The sequence below is a fragment of the Aythya fuligula genome, chromosome 3 (assembly GCF_009819795.1).
Source record: "Aythya fuligula isolate bAytFul2 chromosome 3, bAytFul2.pri, whole genome shotgun sequence".
NCBI lineage: Eukaryota > Metazoa > Chordata > Aves > Anseriformes > Anatidae > Aythya > Aythya fuligula.
In genome coordinates, this window is record NC_045561.1 from 1,782,998 (window position 1) to 1,802,493 (window position 19,496).

The 19,496-nt window shown below is 41.6% G+C and overlaps 1 protein-coding gene across 2 annotated transcripts in view; it reads left to right on the top strand.

The window, feature by feature from the left end:
* SPTBN1 (spectrin beta, non-erythrocytic 1) overlaps positions 1 to 19,496 on the top strand; it is a 135,194-nt gene that overhangs the window by 86,570 nt on the left and 29,128 nt on the right. For both annotated transcript variants that reach the window (XM_032185876.1, XM_032185877.1), the window contains 13 exons: positions 164 to 244; positions 979 to 1,094; positions 2,107 to 2,219; positions 2,844 to 3,031; positions 4,070 to 4,187; positions 5,637 to 5,795; positions 6,483 to 6,785; positions 7,543 to 7,696; positions 8,385 to 9,255; positions 9,384 to 9,521; positions 10,204 to 10,960; positions 11,199 to 11,401; positions 18,034 to 18,124. In XM_032185876.1, the coding sequence (XP_032041767.1) occupies positions 164 to 244; positions 979 to 1,094; positions 2,107 to 2,219; positions 2,844 to 3,031; positions 4,070 to 4,187; positions 5,637 to 5,795; positions 6,483 to 6,785; positions 7,543 to 7,696; positions 8,385 to 9,255; positions 9,384 to 9,521; positions 10,204 to 10,960; positions 11,199 to 11,401; positions 18,034 to 18,124 (3,292 nt within the window). The remainder of the gene's footprint in view (positions 1 to 163; positions 245 to 978; positions 1,095 to 2,106; positions 2,220 to 2,843; positions 3,032 to 4,069; positions 4,188 to 5,636; positions 5,796 to 6,482; positions 6,786 to 7,542; positions 7,697 to 8,384; positions 9,256 to 9,383; positions 9,522 to 10,203; positions 10,961 to 11,198; positions 11,402 to 18,033; positions 18,125 to 19,496) is intronic.

The window sequence follows — 19,496 nt, forward strand, 5'->3', positions numbered from 1 at the left end:
AACCATTTGTGATGATAGCTTGTCTATTATGGGATGGTAACGTCCCACCCTCAGGTTTACAACAAATATGTCACTCCTGCGACCAGCCCTTAGTGATAGAGCATACAGAGCTGCAGCAGAAATGCTGTATTGATCATGCTCTCTTTGCTTTTTGTTCTGGCAGTTACCCCAACGTCAACATTCACAACTTCACAACAAGCTGGAGGGATGGGATGGCTTTCAATGCACTAATACATAAGCACAGGTATGTGTGGGTAAACGTCCTTATGGATTTTGAAAGCTTGGACTGGTACAGCGTGTGCTGTGTTTTGAGGGGAGGAAGTGGAAGAACTGCTGATAGTTTTACAGCAACTTGCCTTTCACTCTTGTGGTCACTGTAAGCTCATCTGGGCAACAGCTTCTCACATCGCAAGTCGTGTTTGGTTTCAAGAGAATAAATTATACACGTGATTGTTTCATTCTGTGAGTGACCAGGTTGGAGGAGAGGCGTTTATACCTTACTGAGTAGCCCATGCTGAGCTCTGGTCACCCAGAATTGAGGGTTTGGCGGTTGGGGCACAGCGATGGCCTGGAGGAGAAAGAAATCCCTGGGCAGTCTGGAGCTGGACTTTGACATGTCTGGCAATGCCACCCATTGGCAAGCTCGGGTGAAGTGAGAGAGCTTGCATGCATCCATCATTGTGAGGAGAGACTGTGTGACCACAGCTTTGACTGTTTGTTTATTTTCCAGGTCACCTTTATCTATGGTAAACTATCCTTGTTTTTTGCCATGGGCTAGGTTCTGCTGCTCTGCCCTGTGCTGAGTATTACTTAGTTCCTTTAATATGCCATTGAAACATACAGGGGCACTGGGCAAGTGAAACCTTGGCATCCTGAGAGGCCAGGGTTTCTGGGAATTGCACATTTTATTTCATTTGTTCATTTGAGGGTGGCTGCACTGTGCTTTGGGAAATCTAAAGAATTTTTCATCCTGTCTAGGCCTGATCTGATTGATTTTGACAAGCTGAAGAAATCAAATGCACACTACAATCTGCAAAATGCTTTTAACCTTGCAGAGCAACACCTTGGTCTTACTAAGCTCCTGGACCCTGAGGGTAAGCATTCCTGCAGTTTTAATGCTTTGCAGCTCTCTGTGGGCTCTTTTCTTCCACCCCTCCTTTTCCAAAGACACTGTTTTGTGATAGCTTTCTGTCTTGAGGAGCAGCTGGATGCTGCTGACTCACTTAGTGATACAGCTAGAGAGGGAAGGAGAGAATGCAAGATGTCTCCTGCAGAGGACAGAGTTGTGGAAGCACAACAGCTTTAATTCTGAATTTATATTCCCCCATTTGACAAGACCACTGGACAGGCCATGTGTACATAAAATCATTCCAGTTAAAGGCACCCTTCTGGTCTGCTCTGAGAAACACTCTGCTTTTTAGTTTGAGCCAGAAGATGACAAATGTGGACTTCACCCAATAGTTAGCAATTCCTTTCACAGACTCTTGAGTGAGTTTTAGCCTGTGCTTTCATGAGATTGTGCACTTGTGTATTGGCAGAAGTGTTCACAATGCTAGGACAAGAAACTTGCTTGTCACAGGACAAATAAATAGAGGCCATGTATTTGGGCAAGTTTCTTCATGCTTATTTTCCATAGCCTCAGAATTGCTGCAGGAGAGGAAATAATTTGTTTTCCATCAGTGTATCTCAGAAGATTTGCTTGGACAGACTTGCAGTTAGCTTTGAATCTCTCTCTCTCCAAATACCGATACAGCACTGACATTTTCTTCCAAATCACACAGGCACAAGGGAAGTTAGCCACGCAGTCTGTTACAAAATCTGGCCCAAAGACCCCTCGCCCATTTCGCATGCTTTGACCATGGTCTGCACTGAGACAGAGAAAGGACAGCTTCTTAGTGATAGAGTTCAATACTGCATAACACCAAGAAATTCAGAACCAGTCCAAAGCTGCTGAATTTATTTCTGATTAGGACATAAATTGTAGGACCTGAACTGCCACTGAACCCATCTCTCAGACTCTTGAGCCTGTTCATGTTGGATTATTGCCTTTGTTGTTTTAACTTGTGCACCCTCAGTGTGCTAAGACAACTCTTGTTTGGTTTGCAGATATCAGTGTTGATCATCCTGATGAAAAGTCAATCATCACCTATGTGGTGACATATTACCACTACTTCTCCAAGATGAAAGCATTAGCTGTTGAAGGAAAACGTATTGGAAAGGTTTGCAAGTTCAAATTATCAGTTGCTATAAAGTAGTTTAAATCTTTCTGATTCTTATTTTTCCCTCTTGGGTGTTAATCCTTAGAGATACCACTGTATGGTAGTTTTTAGTTTTGCTTTTGAAACATGTTTTGAATGTTAAATATTCCCATATGACCATGAGGAGTAGTTAATTTCCAGCTGTCTCTTATTAGAAAACATTTGGCTGGTGTTTTATTTTTGTTTGTTAATTGTGCATCATTGCTGCTTTTCCTTTCCCATTAGCTGCTCCTCACCCTCTGGGTCCTCTGTCTCTTCTGAAGCCCAGAAAAGTTCCTCATTTATAAAATGTGCAGTCATTCTCTGCCCTTCGGCAAAGCTGCCCCCATCCTTACAGCTAACAGACTGGATGTGAATCCTTTTGTAAGCCTCTGCTCTGCCCCTCTGTTGCCTTGGGATCATGGGAATTCAGTGCTGAGAAATGCAAAGCCCTTGTTCCTTGGGGAGCACAGCCCCCGTGGTGCTCAGGAGCGAGTGGTCTGATTCATAAGCCAGCAGAGCTTCCTTTATGCAGCTTGTTGGATTGAGATGACTCTGAAGAGCACTGCCCGTGAATTCATCTTTATTTTGTGCTGCTTGTTGTAGGTGCTCGACAACGCCATTGAAACAGAGAAAATGATTGAAAAATACGAATCGCTGGCTTCTGACCTTCTTGAGTGGATTGAACAAACCATTATCATCCTCAACAATCGCAAATTTGCCAACTCGCTCGTTGGTGTGCAGCAGCAGCTACAGGCGTTCAACACTTACCGCACAGTAGAGAAACCACCCAAGTAATTTTAATCTTAGCTTAAAAAAACAGTGGTCTTGTTTTGGTTTAGTCAGTCATTGATTTTTTTTTTTTTTTAAACAAACATCCAAGTAATTTTAATCTTGTCTTGAGAATTTATTTTTCTGAACAGAACCAGGTATCACATTTCTAATTGGCACTGACCATTATTACTAAGAACCTATTTGCTTTATGCCATTCAATATGCACATAGTAATAACAATAGTAATAATAATTGAAAACATGTGTGTTGTCTGCAGGATCTTATAGTACTGGAAGCTATCATTTCACTGAGATGCCTGCCCTGTAATACAAGTGGTAATAGTATATACCATGTTAGTGCAGTAATATCACCAGCCATGTTTGCTAGCGGCGTACAATACCAAGACACAGCTCTTAAAAGGCTCTTACTGCTTTTCCTAAATCAAGAGGAAGTGTGTCTGGCTTTGTAAAACATAGCTCTGCTTGCTACAACTGATACAACCAAAGCCATGCAACTTATTTCTGGAAGTTTCTTTTAGTATTATGTTATCTGATCTTATTTTTGTCTAATATAAGTCCTGATGGATAACAATTGCAATTGAAAACATTACAAAGTATCCAGACGTTTTCTAAAATTGCAGTCTATTCCCTAGTGCCTTTGGAGTTTGTTTATTTCCCAGGCATACAACTCAGGGAAAACAGTGGGAAGAGTTTATTGACTGCAGTGGGCAGTTTAAATAAAACTTCCATTTCTTGGGTTGATGAACTAGGACAACAAACGTAATAGAATAAAAAAATGCAGTCTTCTGTCCCCCTAAGGGGCTTAAATCTAAACAGATAGACAACTGACTTCCGTGAAGTTGAGTTTTTTCTTTTTTTTTCTTTCTGTTTGACCCATCTGGTTGGAGAGGCTATTTCTACTGCTTCCAGTGTTCACACAAGATGCAGGTGTTTATCTGAGTGTTCCATTCATAATGCCAGTATTGTATGGAAGTGCTTTGTAATAACCTAGTAGTAATGAAAGCTTTATTGTAACTATTATTTTGGAAATTTTGTTTAGGTTTACAGAAAAAGGAAACCTAGAAGTGCTACTTTTTACCATCCAAAGCAAAATGAGAGCCAACAATCAGAAAGTATACATGCCAAGGGAGGGCAAACTCATCTCTGACATTAACAAGGTAAACTGAGCCAGCAGCTGCTGTGTGACTCAGGATTTTGTTTTTTCCTTTTAGTCTCAGTCTCAGCATACTGGAAAGAAATGCATGTGTTGTCTCTAGCCTTGACATGGGGGACCATAAAGGATGGGAGAGGTGGGGTGATGGATCTGGTAGCCCTTGCTCATCCATGGTTGTAGCTATTGCTAATTGGCAGAAAATAGCAACAATATTGAGATATTGCAGCCCTGCCTACTTAGTTTCGAGGACATTTGTCCCAGCATAGCTCCCTGCAAGCAGGAGGTTGAGGGAGTCTCAGCAGAGCCAAGTACAGCAGCAAACACCCTGTGTTGTTCAGGGCTGTGGTGCTCTTGCAACACCTCTGCCTTCCCTGGCTCCCAGCGGGGAACAGAGCTGGCCCTCATCTGCCTTGCAGCCCCCAGGCCCACATCATGGGAGAGTAAAGGAACTGCCATGACCGACCCTTTGGGTTCCCTCTTGGGGTTTATGCAGCTATTTTTTTTCCTGGTGCAGCTGGCAGAACAGCAGCAGAGCTGACAAGCTCTTTCAAGGATAACAAACAACTTAGAACTGTGAGCTCTCCTCATTTGTGTTTGATCATGCCTGGCATTCCCAGAGCAGCTGTTGGGGGTGTCTGTGGCCTTGGTCTGCATCCTGGAGAGCAGTAAACTGCACAGCTCTCCTGTTTGCGTTAAGCTCCTGTGCCTGCAAATGCCTAAAATACTTTGGGTTTCAGGCAATTTCACATCTGTTAGGATTTAGAAGAATCTAGGGTAGTTTGTGTTTAATTGTGGGTATTTTTGTTGTTTGTTAGGAGATCTGAAAGGTGATTAGCTGGCTTTCAACATGCTTCTAAGGCTCTGTTTTTGTAGTATTAATGCCATGCATGTGAATAACTTCTTGCTTTGGGAGAAAAAAAGGACTTGCATGCAGCGGAAGTCACTGAATTCTGTACTTGTTTTCCTTTCCAAAGTGGATGTAATAAAGAACAATTGTAAATTGGTTTTAGGGGTGAGAAGGCATGAATCTCTAATTCTCATTTCCTAAAGGAGAAAGATAGAATCCCTTCCTTGGGTATAGCACTCAGAAGACTTTGAAACAATTGCTTTCTTACACATTGAAGCCAAAGTGGTTTGTTTAAGCTTTGTAGGAGGCAAATAACAAGTGAACTCAAGAAAATGCATACGAGATAAACAAGGCTTACACCTCTTGCTCAGAAAATGAATTTATAAATTGAGACCAATTTTTAAGTCATGCTCTTACATTAGCAGACAAGGTGTAAGGCCAGCCTATATAGACCAGATTCATTGGCATTTAAATAAATTTGCCAGTTCTGAGAAACTTGGCTGAAGTGACTTCAGTACTTATTTCATGTGAAGAACATATGATTTATCATAACCCTATATGCATGTGTAGTTAGAAGATGCATTTTCTTTTTCTTCACATCTTCAGGCCTGGGAAAGACTGGAAAAAGCTGAACATGAAAGAGAACTGGCACTGCGAAATGAGCTCATCAGACAAGAGAAACTGGAACAACTTGCACGCAGATTTGATCGCAAGGCAGCTATGAGAGAAACTTGGCTAAGTGAAAATCAACGACTAGTTTCTCAGGTGCTGCTTTCAGAAATTGTCTGTGTGACTAAAATGATTCCTTTGAGTAATTACAGGGTACAGTTCTTGTAAAGAGAACATTTGCTCTCCTGTGCCACTTGTGTTACTGAATCTATGCTTATTTATATTTATTGCATGTGTGTAAAGGTATATTTAGAGTATATGTATATATATTACTGTTCTATCTTTAATGTATTCACACATACCCATTCTTGGAATCTATTCTTCCGTATTCAAGAGATATTCATGTGGAAATAACTACCCACAGTCAAGATTTTCTTTACCTGAATATTTAGGTCAATTCAACAGAATAAGCGCAGGAAATAAAAATAAAAATATTATTTGAGGTGGCTGTTGAAAAGGAAACAAACAAAAAAAAAAAACAAAAACAACCGTAGGCTAATCCTGATGTCCACCATGGTTGTTACACCAAATCTAGTAAATGATGTCTGATTTTATCAGAATTATCTCTGATTTTATAAGAGGAGTTTTCAGAGCATTTTGAGATTGTGAAATCTTAGAATCACAGAGTATACCAAGTTGGAAAGGACCCACAAAGATCATCGAGTCCAACTCCTGAAATTGCTAATGAGAGTGTTCTGCACAATCAGAAGTCACTTTAGAGTTCGAGTACTAGGGCTTTTCTCCTCGGCAGCCATTGCTGAAGAAGTTTCTCTGTCTTTACAGGATAATTTTGGCTTTGACCTTCCAGCAGTGGAGGCTGCAACAAAGAAACATGAGGCCATTGAAACAGACATTGCAGCATACGAAGAACGAGTCCAAGCTGTGGTTGCAGTTGCAAAGGAGCTTGAGACTGAAAATTATCATGATATAAAACGCATCACTGCAAGAAAGGACAATGTTATACGCCTGTGGGAATACCTCCTGGAGCTGCTCAGGGCACGGAGACAACGGCTGGAGATGAATCTTGGCCTGCAAAAGATTTTCCAGGAAATGCTGTACATTATGGACTGGATGGATGAGATGAAGGTAGGTGTTGCCCATTCAAGAACATAGAAAAATGTTCTAGAGATGTGTAAATGTCCTTTTTTTTTGTATTTTTTTAAGATTTGTTTTGCCTATCTGGTTTAGTTCGCAAATTCAGAAGACCCACATTCATGGGCAGTGAACAAATTTCTTATACCTTATGATGTTATTTTAAAATAAAGATTAAAAACTATTAAGGAAAAGGACCAAGCTTGCTTCTATAAAACGACATGCTTCTATAAAAAAATGAGGATGCAGATTTTAGTGAAAGGGAATTACATGAACTCTCTCCATCACCACCGACGTGAGTCACCTTTTCACCGCTGTGCTTTAAAAGCATGGAATTTCTCTGTCTGTTCTGCTGGGACGGAGGAAGGGGAAGAATTATAACTGTGTTCTTGTCCATGAGCCAGCAGAACTTGGAAGCTGTTAGAGGAAAGAAAGATGTGTGTAGCTCGCTGGCAGCTCACAGTACCTGCACTGAGTGCCTTTCAGTGGTCCTGCTGAGCTGACTGGGCTTTTCATCATTAAAGAGCATGGTCAATTTCTTCATGGTTGCCAGGGATTTGAAAAATGTTGGTACAAATTCACATCAGTCATATCTCTCTAAGTTTGAAATAACTCTGCTTATGTCCCTACTGTTTCTGTGGACGTTAGTCGGTGTAACAAAGGAGAACAGTGTAAAGCATGAAGGAGTCATTAAGAAATGAATAGCTTATGGCCTTGAGCCCATTTTATGTGTCTTTTTCATTTTTATCAGGTGCTTCTACTGTCTCAAGACTATGGCAAACATTTGTTAGGAGTCGAAGACCTGTTGCAGAAACATGCTCTTGTGGAAGCTGACATTGCCATTCAGGCTGAGAGAGTGAGAGGGGTCAATGCATCTGCACAGAAGTTTGCCACTGATGGAGAAGGTAACTAGCAGCCAACACATCCTCCTTAGTTTTAATTATATATGGGGTTATGTGTGAGTCTCATTAGTTCTGCAAGGCACGTTAGGTTAAGTTCAGCACCAGAATAAGAGAATCCAGCTTCATTTGTTCCTTCTTCCCTCACTGTGTCAATGATTAATTTGTCAAGGTAACCTGTTCAGAAGTTCAGTGCAGCTTGTGTTTTGTCTGCTATGTCACACTCCTAACCAGCAGCTGCTGTAACTTTGTAGCAGTCACCATTAATTCCCGGTTTTGTGTTTCTAATGAAACATAAGCAAATAATTATATTAAGTCTGATATTGTCCCAATCTATGCTAATTAAAAGTGATTCCACTAAAATAGCGTAATTAACTAGGGTAAATAATGTTTGGTTTGTGTTGTGATATAAATCTGGGGTAGTGAATTTTCTTTCACTGAAAACAGTCGTAGGTGTCTTACCCTTTTTATTTAGTTAGTTTTTTGTCTTCATTCACAGAACAGCATTTTTTGTTTTGTTTCATGGGATGGTGAAGTCTGAATTGTTCACATTGTTTCAGGAGACTAAATATGGATTCTCTTCCATAAACTTTGCAGACTGAACAAGCAGAAATTAAGAACTCTAGGTACACCCCAGCTGTTGCAATGAAAATAAATGAGTCTGTGTTGTAATGCACATTCTCTGTCTGAACAGGTTACAAGCCGTGTGACCCGCAGGTTATCAGGGACCGCGTCGCTCACATGGAGTTCTGTTACCAAGAGCTGTGCCAGCTTGCAGCCGAGCGCCGGGCCCGCTTGGAAGAGTCCCGACGCCTCTGGAAATTCTTCTGGGAAATGGCTGAAGAAGAGGGTTGGATCAGGGAGAAGGAACAGATCCTTTCATCTGATGACTACGGGAAGGACCTAACCAGTGTTGTCCGTCTCTTGAGTAAGCATAAGGCATTTGAAGACGAAATGAGTGGTCGTAGTGGTCACTTCCAGCAAGCGATAAAAGAAGGTGAAGACATGATTGCGGAAGAGCATTTTGGGTCTGAGAAGATCAGAGAAAGAATTAAGGATATCCGGGAGCAGTGGGCTAACTTGGAACAGTTATCTGCCATTAGGAAGAAACGTCTGGAGGAAGCCTCTCTCCTTCACCAGTTCCAGGCTGATGCTGATGACATTGACGCATGGATGTTGGACATCCTCAAAATTGTCTCCAGCAACGATGTTGGTCATGATGAATATTCTACACAGTCCTTGGTCAAGAAACACAAGGATGTTGCTGAAGAGATTGCAAGCTACCGGCCAACCATTGACTCACTTCACGAGCAGGCAAAGGCTCTACCCCAGGAACACGCCGGGTCTCCAGATGTGCAAGGCAGGTTGTCCGGAATAGAAGAAAGATACAAGGAGGTTGCTGAGCTGACTCGGCTGCGTAAACAGGCCTTGCAGGATACCCTTGCTCTTTATAAGATGTTCAGCGAGGCAGATGCTTGTGAACTTTGGATAGATGAAAAGGAGAAGTGGCTGAATAATATGCAGATTCCAGAGAAGCTGGAGGACCTGGAAGTGATCCAGCACAGGTGGGAATGGATTTACCAGGAAGTTTTGGGAATTCTGGCTGGAAGTTTTTGTGCACCAGCCACCTTTGTTAACTTGCCTATGACTCTGGTTCTCTAATGCCTTTGTGATCTTTTTTTTTCTCCCACAGATTTGAAAGCTTAGAACCTGAAATGAACAATCAGGCTTCCCGTGTTGCAGTAGTGAACCAAATTGCTAGGCAGCTAATGCACAGTGGCCATCCAAGTGAGAAGGAGATCAAAGCGCAGCAAGATAAACTCAACACGAGGTACGTGAAGGCCTCATGCTCATGAAAAATGTGACACTGGATGAAAAAAGTATAGTGGTGTCACTTGTGTTTCTTGTATGTGTTTTTAAATATATTTTCATACTGTTACCTCAAGTATCTTCAAAGTAGACCCTCAACTAGCTTCATCTTTCCTTTGAAAGGAAAGAGAGCTGTATCTCTGAAATGTTCAATTAACAGATAAAGTTTTGTTACTGACTTCAACCAGCTCCTAAGCGTATCAGTACCATGACTTGAGAGGTGGAAAATTGCTATAGTAACTATTATTGATTTAAAACAAATAAACAAAAAGAAACCAATACAATACTTCAAGTAAACTCTCTCTTTTTGGTTTCAAAGTCCACCGAGAGAATGGAGTTGAGTGTATTTAGTGTGAAAATTAGATGTAACTAGCAATTTTTCACTTGAGAAAAAATTATACTTACAAGGTACTGTCAGTACTGCTGACACTTGACATATTCTTATATATGCTATAGCTTGGTTAATGATTGTTTTGCTAAAACTATTGATGATATGGAAAGGACTGAAAAAAGCATGAATATGTTGTTATTTCATGGTTTAACAAGCTAAGCTGAGCAACTGCTCACTCAGCAGTGTTGCCGTACTTTTCCCTTATTGTACACAAGTCTTGATTTCTGTCCATTTCTCTCATCACAAATTTCAGATGGAGCCAGTTCAGAGAACTGGTAGACAGAAAGAAGGATGCTCTGCTCTCGGCCCTGAGTATCCAGAATTACCACCTTGAATGTAATGAAACCAAGTCCTGGATCAGGGAAAAGACAAAAGTGATTGAATCTACACAAGATCTGGGTAATGATCTTGCTGGAGTGATGGCCCTGCAGAGGAAGCTGACGGGCATGGAACGTGACCTGGTGGCCATTGAGGCTAAGCTCAGTGACCTGCAAAAAGAGGCAGAAAAGCTGGAATCAGAGCATCCTGACCAGGCACAGGCTATCCTTTCACGGCTCGCAGAAATCAATGATGTATGGGAAGAAATGAAGACCACTCTGAAGAACCGGGAAGAGTCTCTTGGAGAAGCAAGCAAACTGCAACAGTTCCTGAGAGATCTAGATGACTTCCAGTCATGGCTATCCAGAACTCAGACTGCAATTGCCTCTGAAGACATGCCAAACACGCTTACAGAGGCTGAGAAGCTGCTCACTCAACATGAGAATATCAAGAATGAAATCAACAATTATGAGGAAGACTATCAGAAAATGAGGGACATGGGTGAGATGGTGACACAAGGGCAAACTGACGCTCAGTACATGTTCCTACGTCAGCGCCTACAAGCTTTGGACACTGGATGGAATGAGCTCCACAAAATGTGGGAGAACAGGCAAAATCTCCTCTCCCAGTCTCATGCCTACCAGCTATTTCTCAGAGATACCAAGCAAGCAGAAGCATTTCTTAATAACCAGGTAAGTGGGCAAGATTTACTTGTCTTCATTTCCACCAGCCAACACTTGCAGAAGAGAGCTGAAAATGGATTAACTACCTTCTTTATTTTTGAAAAGTAACTCAAATTAAATTGCTTTTTGAATTTTACTTCTTAGTCGTCTTGAGATATTTGTTTTCATATGTGGTGAAACTGTTGACAGCATGCAACATAGCCTGAGTGTAATACTTTTCTCTCCCTGATTTTTGTTTTAATCACAGGAGTATGTTTTGGCACACACAGAAATGCCCACTACCTTGGAAGGAGCAGAAGCTGCTATTAAAAAACAGGAGGATTTCATGACTACAATGGATGCCAATGAAGAAAAGATCAATGCAGTCGTAGAGACTGGCAGAAGGCTAGTTAGTGATGGGAACATTAACTCTGATAAAATCCAGGAGAAAGTGGACTCTATTGATGACAGGTAAGGTCAGAATGATGACAGAATGTAGCTGTTCACATTTTAATTCTGTTCTTTGAGAGATGACCTTTTATCAGAATCCAAAGGCAAAGCAACACGTTAGAAAACATCTTTTGCAGAATGCTTTCTTTGTACTGTGGAAAAACAGGAACTATAATGTTTCAAAAATATGCTGGGCTAATCTTAATTAAACATTACCTCTTCCATTTTCTTGAGACTCACTAGGTAATGAGCTCACTACCCAGAAATTGGCTATATGAGTGTTGCTTATAATTCTCAGAGTATTAACAGAGTTCATATTGTGGTGGGAGCTGTAGCAGTAGCTATACCTGGTTCCACAAGCCTTAAGTTTTTTTGCTATCTTCTAGCTGATTCATTGATCATAATATATTCCTGTCCTTCCCCTGAGGAAGGAATGTGGCTCTTCAAGAGTGTAATTGGCATTGTATCTACCCCACCCACTCAGCTTTGATCACATTTTCCAAGTTGTCTGGCCTTTCTGAAATGAGATTAGAAAGAATTGGTACAAATGTGTCTTTCATCTCAGAACAAATCTTTTGCTTTGTCTCTTTAGCTGTGGCATGACTGCTATAGACCTTTAAGAACTTTTTTTTCTTTGAAAACCAAATGTTCATTTTTGATGGCTGTGATTTATAGTTCTTTCTGCTTATGGTTTGAATAATAGTGGAGACTTTCAAGGCTCTTGTGAATCATGAGTGTCAGAATGCAGAAGTAATCTCATACAGAACTTCATGTCAGATGTTACTGACCACCCTTCTGACAGACTTTCATCCTCCCGCAGCCAGTAAGCTTTGAGTTGGCCAGATGCCTTTATCTCCAAGGTCTGAAGCAGTGCAAAGAATGTGTCTTTCTTGTTTTGGTAAACATTTTGCACCGTCTATGCACCTGCTTTAGCTGTGGCTCATGGATTTAAAAAAGGGCAGATATTCCTGTGCCCAGAGCTTGCTGAGGACCTCTGAGCCCTCTGATAGTCTACTGCCAAGGGTACCTCATATTTTCATTCTCTCTCTAACCAGCTTGACTCTCTTTAGATCACAAAGAGAATCTGCAAATACTAGAAAGAGGAGATTATATGAAAGCAATCTAGGATCTGAATTTCTTCACTTAATTGGGTTTCCAGCCCCAGCAAACTAGAACCTGAGTACAGGCACACACAGGTCCCATTGTGTGAAGGTAACTGTTTCGTTTTATGGAAGACGTTACTCATAGACAAAGGGAGGATTTATGTTTGCCTTTTGTCTGATACTGGAACATAATGAGCACATCCAGTCAGCATCTTCTTCATTCTTTCTCCATTTCCATAAAGCACTGCATTTGGGGCAGGAAGGGCTGGGATGTCAAATGGGTGCTGTAGTGGCATAGCACTTTGTGCATCAGTGCCAAAAATCCTACACGCTGTGGACATTTTGGTTGCCCTGGCTGTCAGTGCCCTTCACTGCAGAGTACCCGTGACAAAGAGGTGCCTCTCGCTCAAGGAGCATCCAGTGAGAAGGATTAAGAAAGGAAAGAGTGTTTGGAAATGCTGCCATCTCTAGTGCGATGAGTTCTGCCCTCATGTGGCCCACCTGTAGGAGAATTTTGTGGCCTAAAGGACATCAGGTTTAATTCAGTGCATAAATGCAGTCTGATAGCTTTTTGATGCTGCTTACAGAGTCAGCTCTAAATGTATTTCTAGTCAGCAGAAATTGTGAAAATTATTTTCCTTTATTTACCCTCTCTGACTTCAGATGTTCTCTACTTCAAGTTTTCACATCCACTTATGAAAGCTGGACTCGATCCTGCCCTTCTGATTAGGTGTCTTCTTTCTGTAACTTTGGAATTTTAAAAAACAGTAGCAAGGAGCCAACCTCTTTGTGCAACCCTGGCTGAGGTGGATGGAGTGGAGACAGCTTCAGCCTTCCATCCTGCGTGTGCCCTGCAGCAGGGCCGCTGCTGCCTGTGGCTGAGGTGCTCTGGTTGCTGTTTCCCCAGCACAGCTCCTTTTCTGTGGCATTAGCTGGCCACCTGGGCTGTCCTGGCTGCAAGACATGCTGTAGTTCCTGCTCAGAATGGCAGGCAAGTCCTAGAGGCTGTAGTTTTTTTAACCCCACTTTTTTTCCCAGGACATTTCCTCAATTCCAGAAGTATTTATGCAGAGCACTGCAAAAACCATCCGGTGCATTGCTATCCAGGAAATCCGTGTGATTGCTCTCTGAGTCTGTAAGTCTGATAAGCCTCAAGAACAAAGCCTTAGGGCTGGGTGTAGTGGGAGTGGTAGCAAAGGAAGCCTCTTTGGTTGTACAAAAAAAAATGCTCTCCCAACCAGGCTCCACCTGGATGTATAACAAAAGACCAAAACAAACAAGTTCAAATATGTGCAGTGGCTCCGTACTTCCTATATGGAGCTCTTTGTAGTTTTTCATATGGCTAATGGTGCTTTTTACAGCAATGCTTGCAAGCTAATGCGGAGGAGAACCCGCTGGCCATTGGTGCAGCAGACAGCCCCTGCCCTGAAATGGTTCCATCTGAACAGACACTGTAGGCATCAGGCTCAGGAAGGAGAGGAGAATGCAGAGGCTGAGGGAGCAGGGTGACAGGATGTACAGCTTCAGCACAATCTTCTAATGCAGTTCAAGGGAAAGATAAATGGGGAAAAGGACCTGGAGAAAGAGTGAGGGAGGGACAAGATGGGTTTGAGTAAAACTATCACAAGGAAAGAAGGGGAAATGGAGCAAGCTATCAGCACACCAGGGGCAGTTATGCTGCTGTGTGACCTCTGAGCCCCTGTGGGTCTCAGCTTTACCTTTTACAGCTGCTCCCTCAGGTGTAGGACACTTTTATAGCTGCACACGTCTGCGGCTTTCCCTGCTGCCAAGGGGCCCTGGTGGGGTCTCAGTGAAGAACATTCCCCTTCTATTTCTGAGTCCAGAGGGTTGCTGAGAGCAGGGCTCCTGGCTGGTCTCCCCTCTGCAGCTGTCCTTAATTTGGTGACTTCTGCTTCTGTTTCTGCCATCCAGAAGGGAAGTGTTTTCTTCTCCATTTTCTCTTGGAGGAGCATAAGGGGACTGCCATGGTCCAGTTGCTTACATTGTGGCCTCTCTCATTCTAAAACTGAGATCTAGCTTCAAGATAGTGTCAGGTCTGACTCAAGTTATTACCTGGTTCTGTTTTTCATCAACTTTTGTACTTGTGCAACTTTCTAACTCAACAGAGAACTGAAATATTTTTTTCTTTGCCCATTCAGGAAGGAGAATGCCTGCTGTTTGCTGGAACAACTAGAGAGTTATATCTTCCTTGCATGTATCTCAGCATTCTTAGCAGGCAGTAGCATTCATGCTATGTGTAAGATTTATTACTTCTTCAAGGTTTTGAAACCCACAGGCTTACAGTTAAACCACAAGAGACGTTGTCAGTTGTCAGTGGTGTTAGCATTGTCAAGGACCTCTGCAGAGACAGCCTGGGAACACTGTGGTAAATTTTGGTGTTCTGCTCTTGGGTTAATTTGAATCAGGCACATCTTCATGCTGAACATACCTCATTTTACTATTTTAGGTTCTTCACAACGTTGCCACAGAAGGAAGATGTCCTCATGTTTTAACCGACTGCGGTACATTTCCTATCTCATTTTACCATGTAGGTCTAGCTTAATTTAGACACTGGAATTTGAGGTTGCCTCTTCAGCATATAGAGGGAAGTCCCTATTTAATGTAAACCTAGACATAGCTATAATGTAAGTAATACATGCAGTTTCTCACATGAACAAGCAGGTGAATTCAAGCAGTCATTCTAAATAACTGGAGTCTGAAGAGCAAACCCTTCTGTGCTAGTGTGGGGTTTTCTTCCACAAACTGTTTTAGCAAACCAGTAAGAGCACTCACTGATAATGTGAAGTGTGGCAGAGTCAGTTTCTGACCCTTCCTTGCCATGCACCTCTCAGAAGAGTAGGATTTTAACAGGGATGACTGCAATCAGCAGTCAAGCAATCTTTGTTCAAAAACCGTGCATCAGGCTTGGTGCTTTTCTCCACCCTCCAGGGCTGCCCAGTGCTCTTGGCCCTCAGTGCAGCTGCAGTCCGGTCTGTCCACCAGTCTGTCCGCTGGTCCATCCACCTCCCTGCCCCACCAGCTGGCTTAGCTTGGCCTCTGCACACAGGGCCAGAGGCATGGGGCAGCCAGGCCCTTTACACCACGTGATTTTAGCATCTGGATAAAAAATGGTACCTGAAAGGGTTCTGTTCTTCAGTCTGTCTGCCTGTTGATTCTCTTTAGAGTCTTTCAGACTTACTGGTAGTAGAGGGTAAGAAAAGCTTTGTAATGGGAAGCGTAGTTATGGAATAAGAAAATTCTAAAATGTGTCATTGGAGTTCTTAAAGAACAATTTGGGGAAACACGGAGAAGGAATTAATTATGTTTGGATATAGCCACTCTGGGTAGGAAGAACAGACTAAATGACTTCTTAAGGCCATTTATTCCCATTCAAAATAACACCAATTCTGTGATGAAAGTACAGGAATTCCTGCCAGTTCCAGCAGGGATATATTCCATCCTGAGTATATTACAACCACGTCCTCAAGTATCCAGTTTAAGCCTTGTACAGTTCAGCCCTGTTCTTCAGAGATTTCTCATCTTGCAATCTCACTCCAGGTCATTTTGGACAACCAAACAACCTTTTAGTGTTAAATAACTCTGAGCACCAATGATCACATTTGTTATGCTGAAGAAAAAACAAACAAAACAAACAAAAAAACACAGCTGTATCATCATCTGTGTGATGTTCCTGCGTATTTTCCCTTCAGAGTTCTTAAAGTCGGTATTTCCAATACTGCGTGGAGATAATTTGCTAGATTTTTAAACTCCAGGTTTCTCAACATAAGAACTTGTCTGTTCATTCTTAACTATATTCAAATCAATGTCATGAAAATTTTCCTTTTAATTGCACAACTTGTGTCCTCTCCAGAATGCATGAGTCTAGAATGTAATCTACCCTTAAATCTATTAAATCATCGTGACACTAAATCATCATGATAGAATCACCCAAACAATTTCTTGCTTCAATTAGCAACCCGACTAATGCACTGTATTTGCCCAGACGTATATATGTGAGCCACAAAAGAGTGGAATCAAACCCACTGCTGTTAACTACATTACAGGGGCTTTTCCTAAGGCACAATTTGTGTGTCCTCTCCTTTGCACTCTCTCAGGTAACACCTGCCAAGACATCAAGATTACCTGGGCTTGGACTCCAGCCTCTTCCTTTGATGGTTATGTGCATCTTCCCTGCCATCTGATCTGTAACTCAGTTGGTTTTTACCTACAGCTTTATAGTTGCTGCCTGCACAGTTATTCAGAGAAAGCTGTTGAGATAACAGAGGAGCAATGTGTAGCCCTTTAAAGGGTCCTCTCCTATTGCTCTGCCTTACAGACCTTTTGCTTTTATGTAACACCCAGCAAACACAGGTAATCTTCATGTTTCTGAAGTCACTAAACTCTTCCAGAGAGCTTGCTCTGGTAATTTTTAGATCAGGAAAAGTGGTATGTTAAGCCAGTTGTCGTCGACATGTAATTTATAGCCTTTGAGAATATCGTGAGTGTCTGGAGACTTCCACTAACATGGATTTATTCAGCTATTGGAATTATGTGCTGAGATCATCTTATAAATTGCCACCCTATAAAATAACCTCCAACTCTATATCCTTATTTATCTTAGTCTATTACATAGCCCAGCAATAAGACCATGCACAACGAAATATGAACAAATCTTACACAGTGAGCAATAAATAGAAATCATCTTCTTTACTCTGCCTCCTCCGTCTAAATTGCCTCATAAATAAGGGAAGTACAGATCGACAGGGATTACTATTCCAAAAGAAGTGTCAGTCAGAAACATGTTTGGCGATACCTCAGGAATCAGCTCATCAGGCACCATGTCCATCTGAGGAACCCACTAAGAACTGTGGGGTTGCCAGCACAACTCATCCTTCAAGGAGCAAAGAATTAGGAATTAAAAATAGGGCTTTTTGACTAACCTTTGGTTTTCCTCTGTGCTAAGGTTACTCTTAAATGCTCTGAGAAATACATTCCAAGGCAAATAGAGCTTCTGTTTGCTGAAGTACACAAGTGTGTCACATGAGTTTGTTAAAAACAGTGTTCGGAGGGTTATATAAATTACTACAGCTTTGTTGGCTAGCAGGAGGTGCTGAGCCACAGGGAAGGTATATTATGGAGAGCATTACAGCAAGTGAACACTTTGCAAGGGCTGTGTAACCTGAGATCTAATTGTTGCAGTTTTGAAGATGGTTTTCTTATGTTTTTTGGCAAACAGACTGAAATTCCCTGTGGTCTTCCAACTAGTGCTCCAAATTCTGTACATGATACTTGTGAAACCACGCTGACTTCAAAATTTGCCCTGTGTATTTGACTTGTTAGAAAAACAAATGCGTGCTGAACCTAAGTAAGCGCACTAAATAACATGGGCACATCTGAGCTTCAAACATGCTCTTCATTTGAAAGGCAGTAAAAGATGCACCACATACTTACTCAAAACGTATCCCAGAGGGGCAACAGAAATGAACAAATTGGTTTTGCTTGAAATGCCTATTTCATTTTTTTTTTCTCTGCTGTTATTTTTTTGACTAGACATAGGAAGAACCGTGAAGCAGCCAGTGAACTTCTGATGAGACTCAAAGATAACAGAGATCTTCAAAAGTTCCTTCAGGATTGTCAAGAGGTAAACTACATCCTTTCACTTTTATCACTAAAAGCTGCATCCCATAGAAAAGCATCCTCCCCCCACACACACCCTGTGTATTATAAGGACTGGGGTACTCGATACTTTGCAATCAAGTCATCCCGTGGTATTTAGTGTTGAGTAAACAATTAAAAAAAAAAAAAAAAAACAAAACAACCAAACAAAAACCAACAAAACAATAAGCAAACACAAAGAACCCTGCAAAAATTAATCCATTTGTTGGATGAACTGAATTTTTCCTTTCATCCGCTAAGCAAAAGACAGGAAAGATTGCCAAAAGCAGTGAAGACTTTGTGCTGTGGTATAAATCGATCATGCTGAATCTGGTGGGATTAGCACTGAACTCTTACAGTAAGAAGTTTGTCTGAGGATGCATATGTGTTTGTGGCCTGGTATAGGACAGTTGTTTAAGTGGTTTCTCTAAAATATTAGTCAGAAGAATAGCAGTTTAGGAACAAGAGAGGAGCAGGATTAAATGTGATAAATTTAAACTTATTTATTTTAAATAGAGTTAAGAAAAGTCTTGTTCCTAGCATGAGGAATTAAGTGAGTAATTTTCAGTTTATTTCATGAAGTACTAACAGAGACTAAAGATGGCATAGGCCTTGCCTGTGATGTGCATTAAAAGCTAGCTGTCCATGCCTAAAGGCTGCAAAGAAAGGTGACTGTGAGAAAAGTGCTTTTAATTTCAAGAGTTGCTGCTGCATTAGCTGTACGTTTTAGCCAGCTACAGGAAACTGGAAGTTGCTGCAGTGTGTCTAAATGGACTTGCACCACAGTTGGGATTCATACAAGAAAGAAGCAAAATGATGCTCATAAACTGGCCAAATGTTGTTTACTGCTTGGTTGCCTAGATGCAGTCTGTCTTCCTGCATTGCATAAGCTAGCCATGAACTTGGCTTAAATGCTCCTTCCTTGGTAGTAAAAACATGACAGATGAGCAAAAATTCTGCTGTCATTAGCAGCAGCTTCTTCCTTCCTCTGTAACATTTCTAATACAAAAATCCCTCCGGCTCTTGGAGCTCTTCTAGCTTGTGTGTCAGTGTGGTTGTGTTCTTCCCTAGGTTCTGTTTTTTTTCCCCAATGTCACTGAAAGAAAAAGGACAACATAAAAGCGCTAGTGTCTGGCCTCCTGAATGCCTTTTCTCTCAATTGTTTCTCTCCAGCCACTAAAACACGGATGTCTCCTCTGAGCATTTCCAAGACAGAACTAAACAATTTCAAAATGTTTCAATTTTTTCCGATCCTTTCTGAGCGGACGTTAGCCTTGATGATAATTGAATGGTTGTTTTCTGAGAGAACAGCCATAATGGGACTTGGAATTGGTGCTGGGGGGTTACAAAGTGCCCAC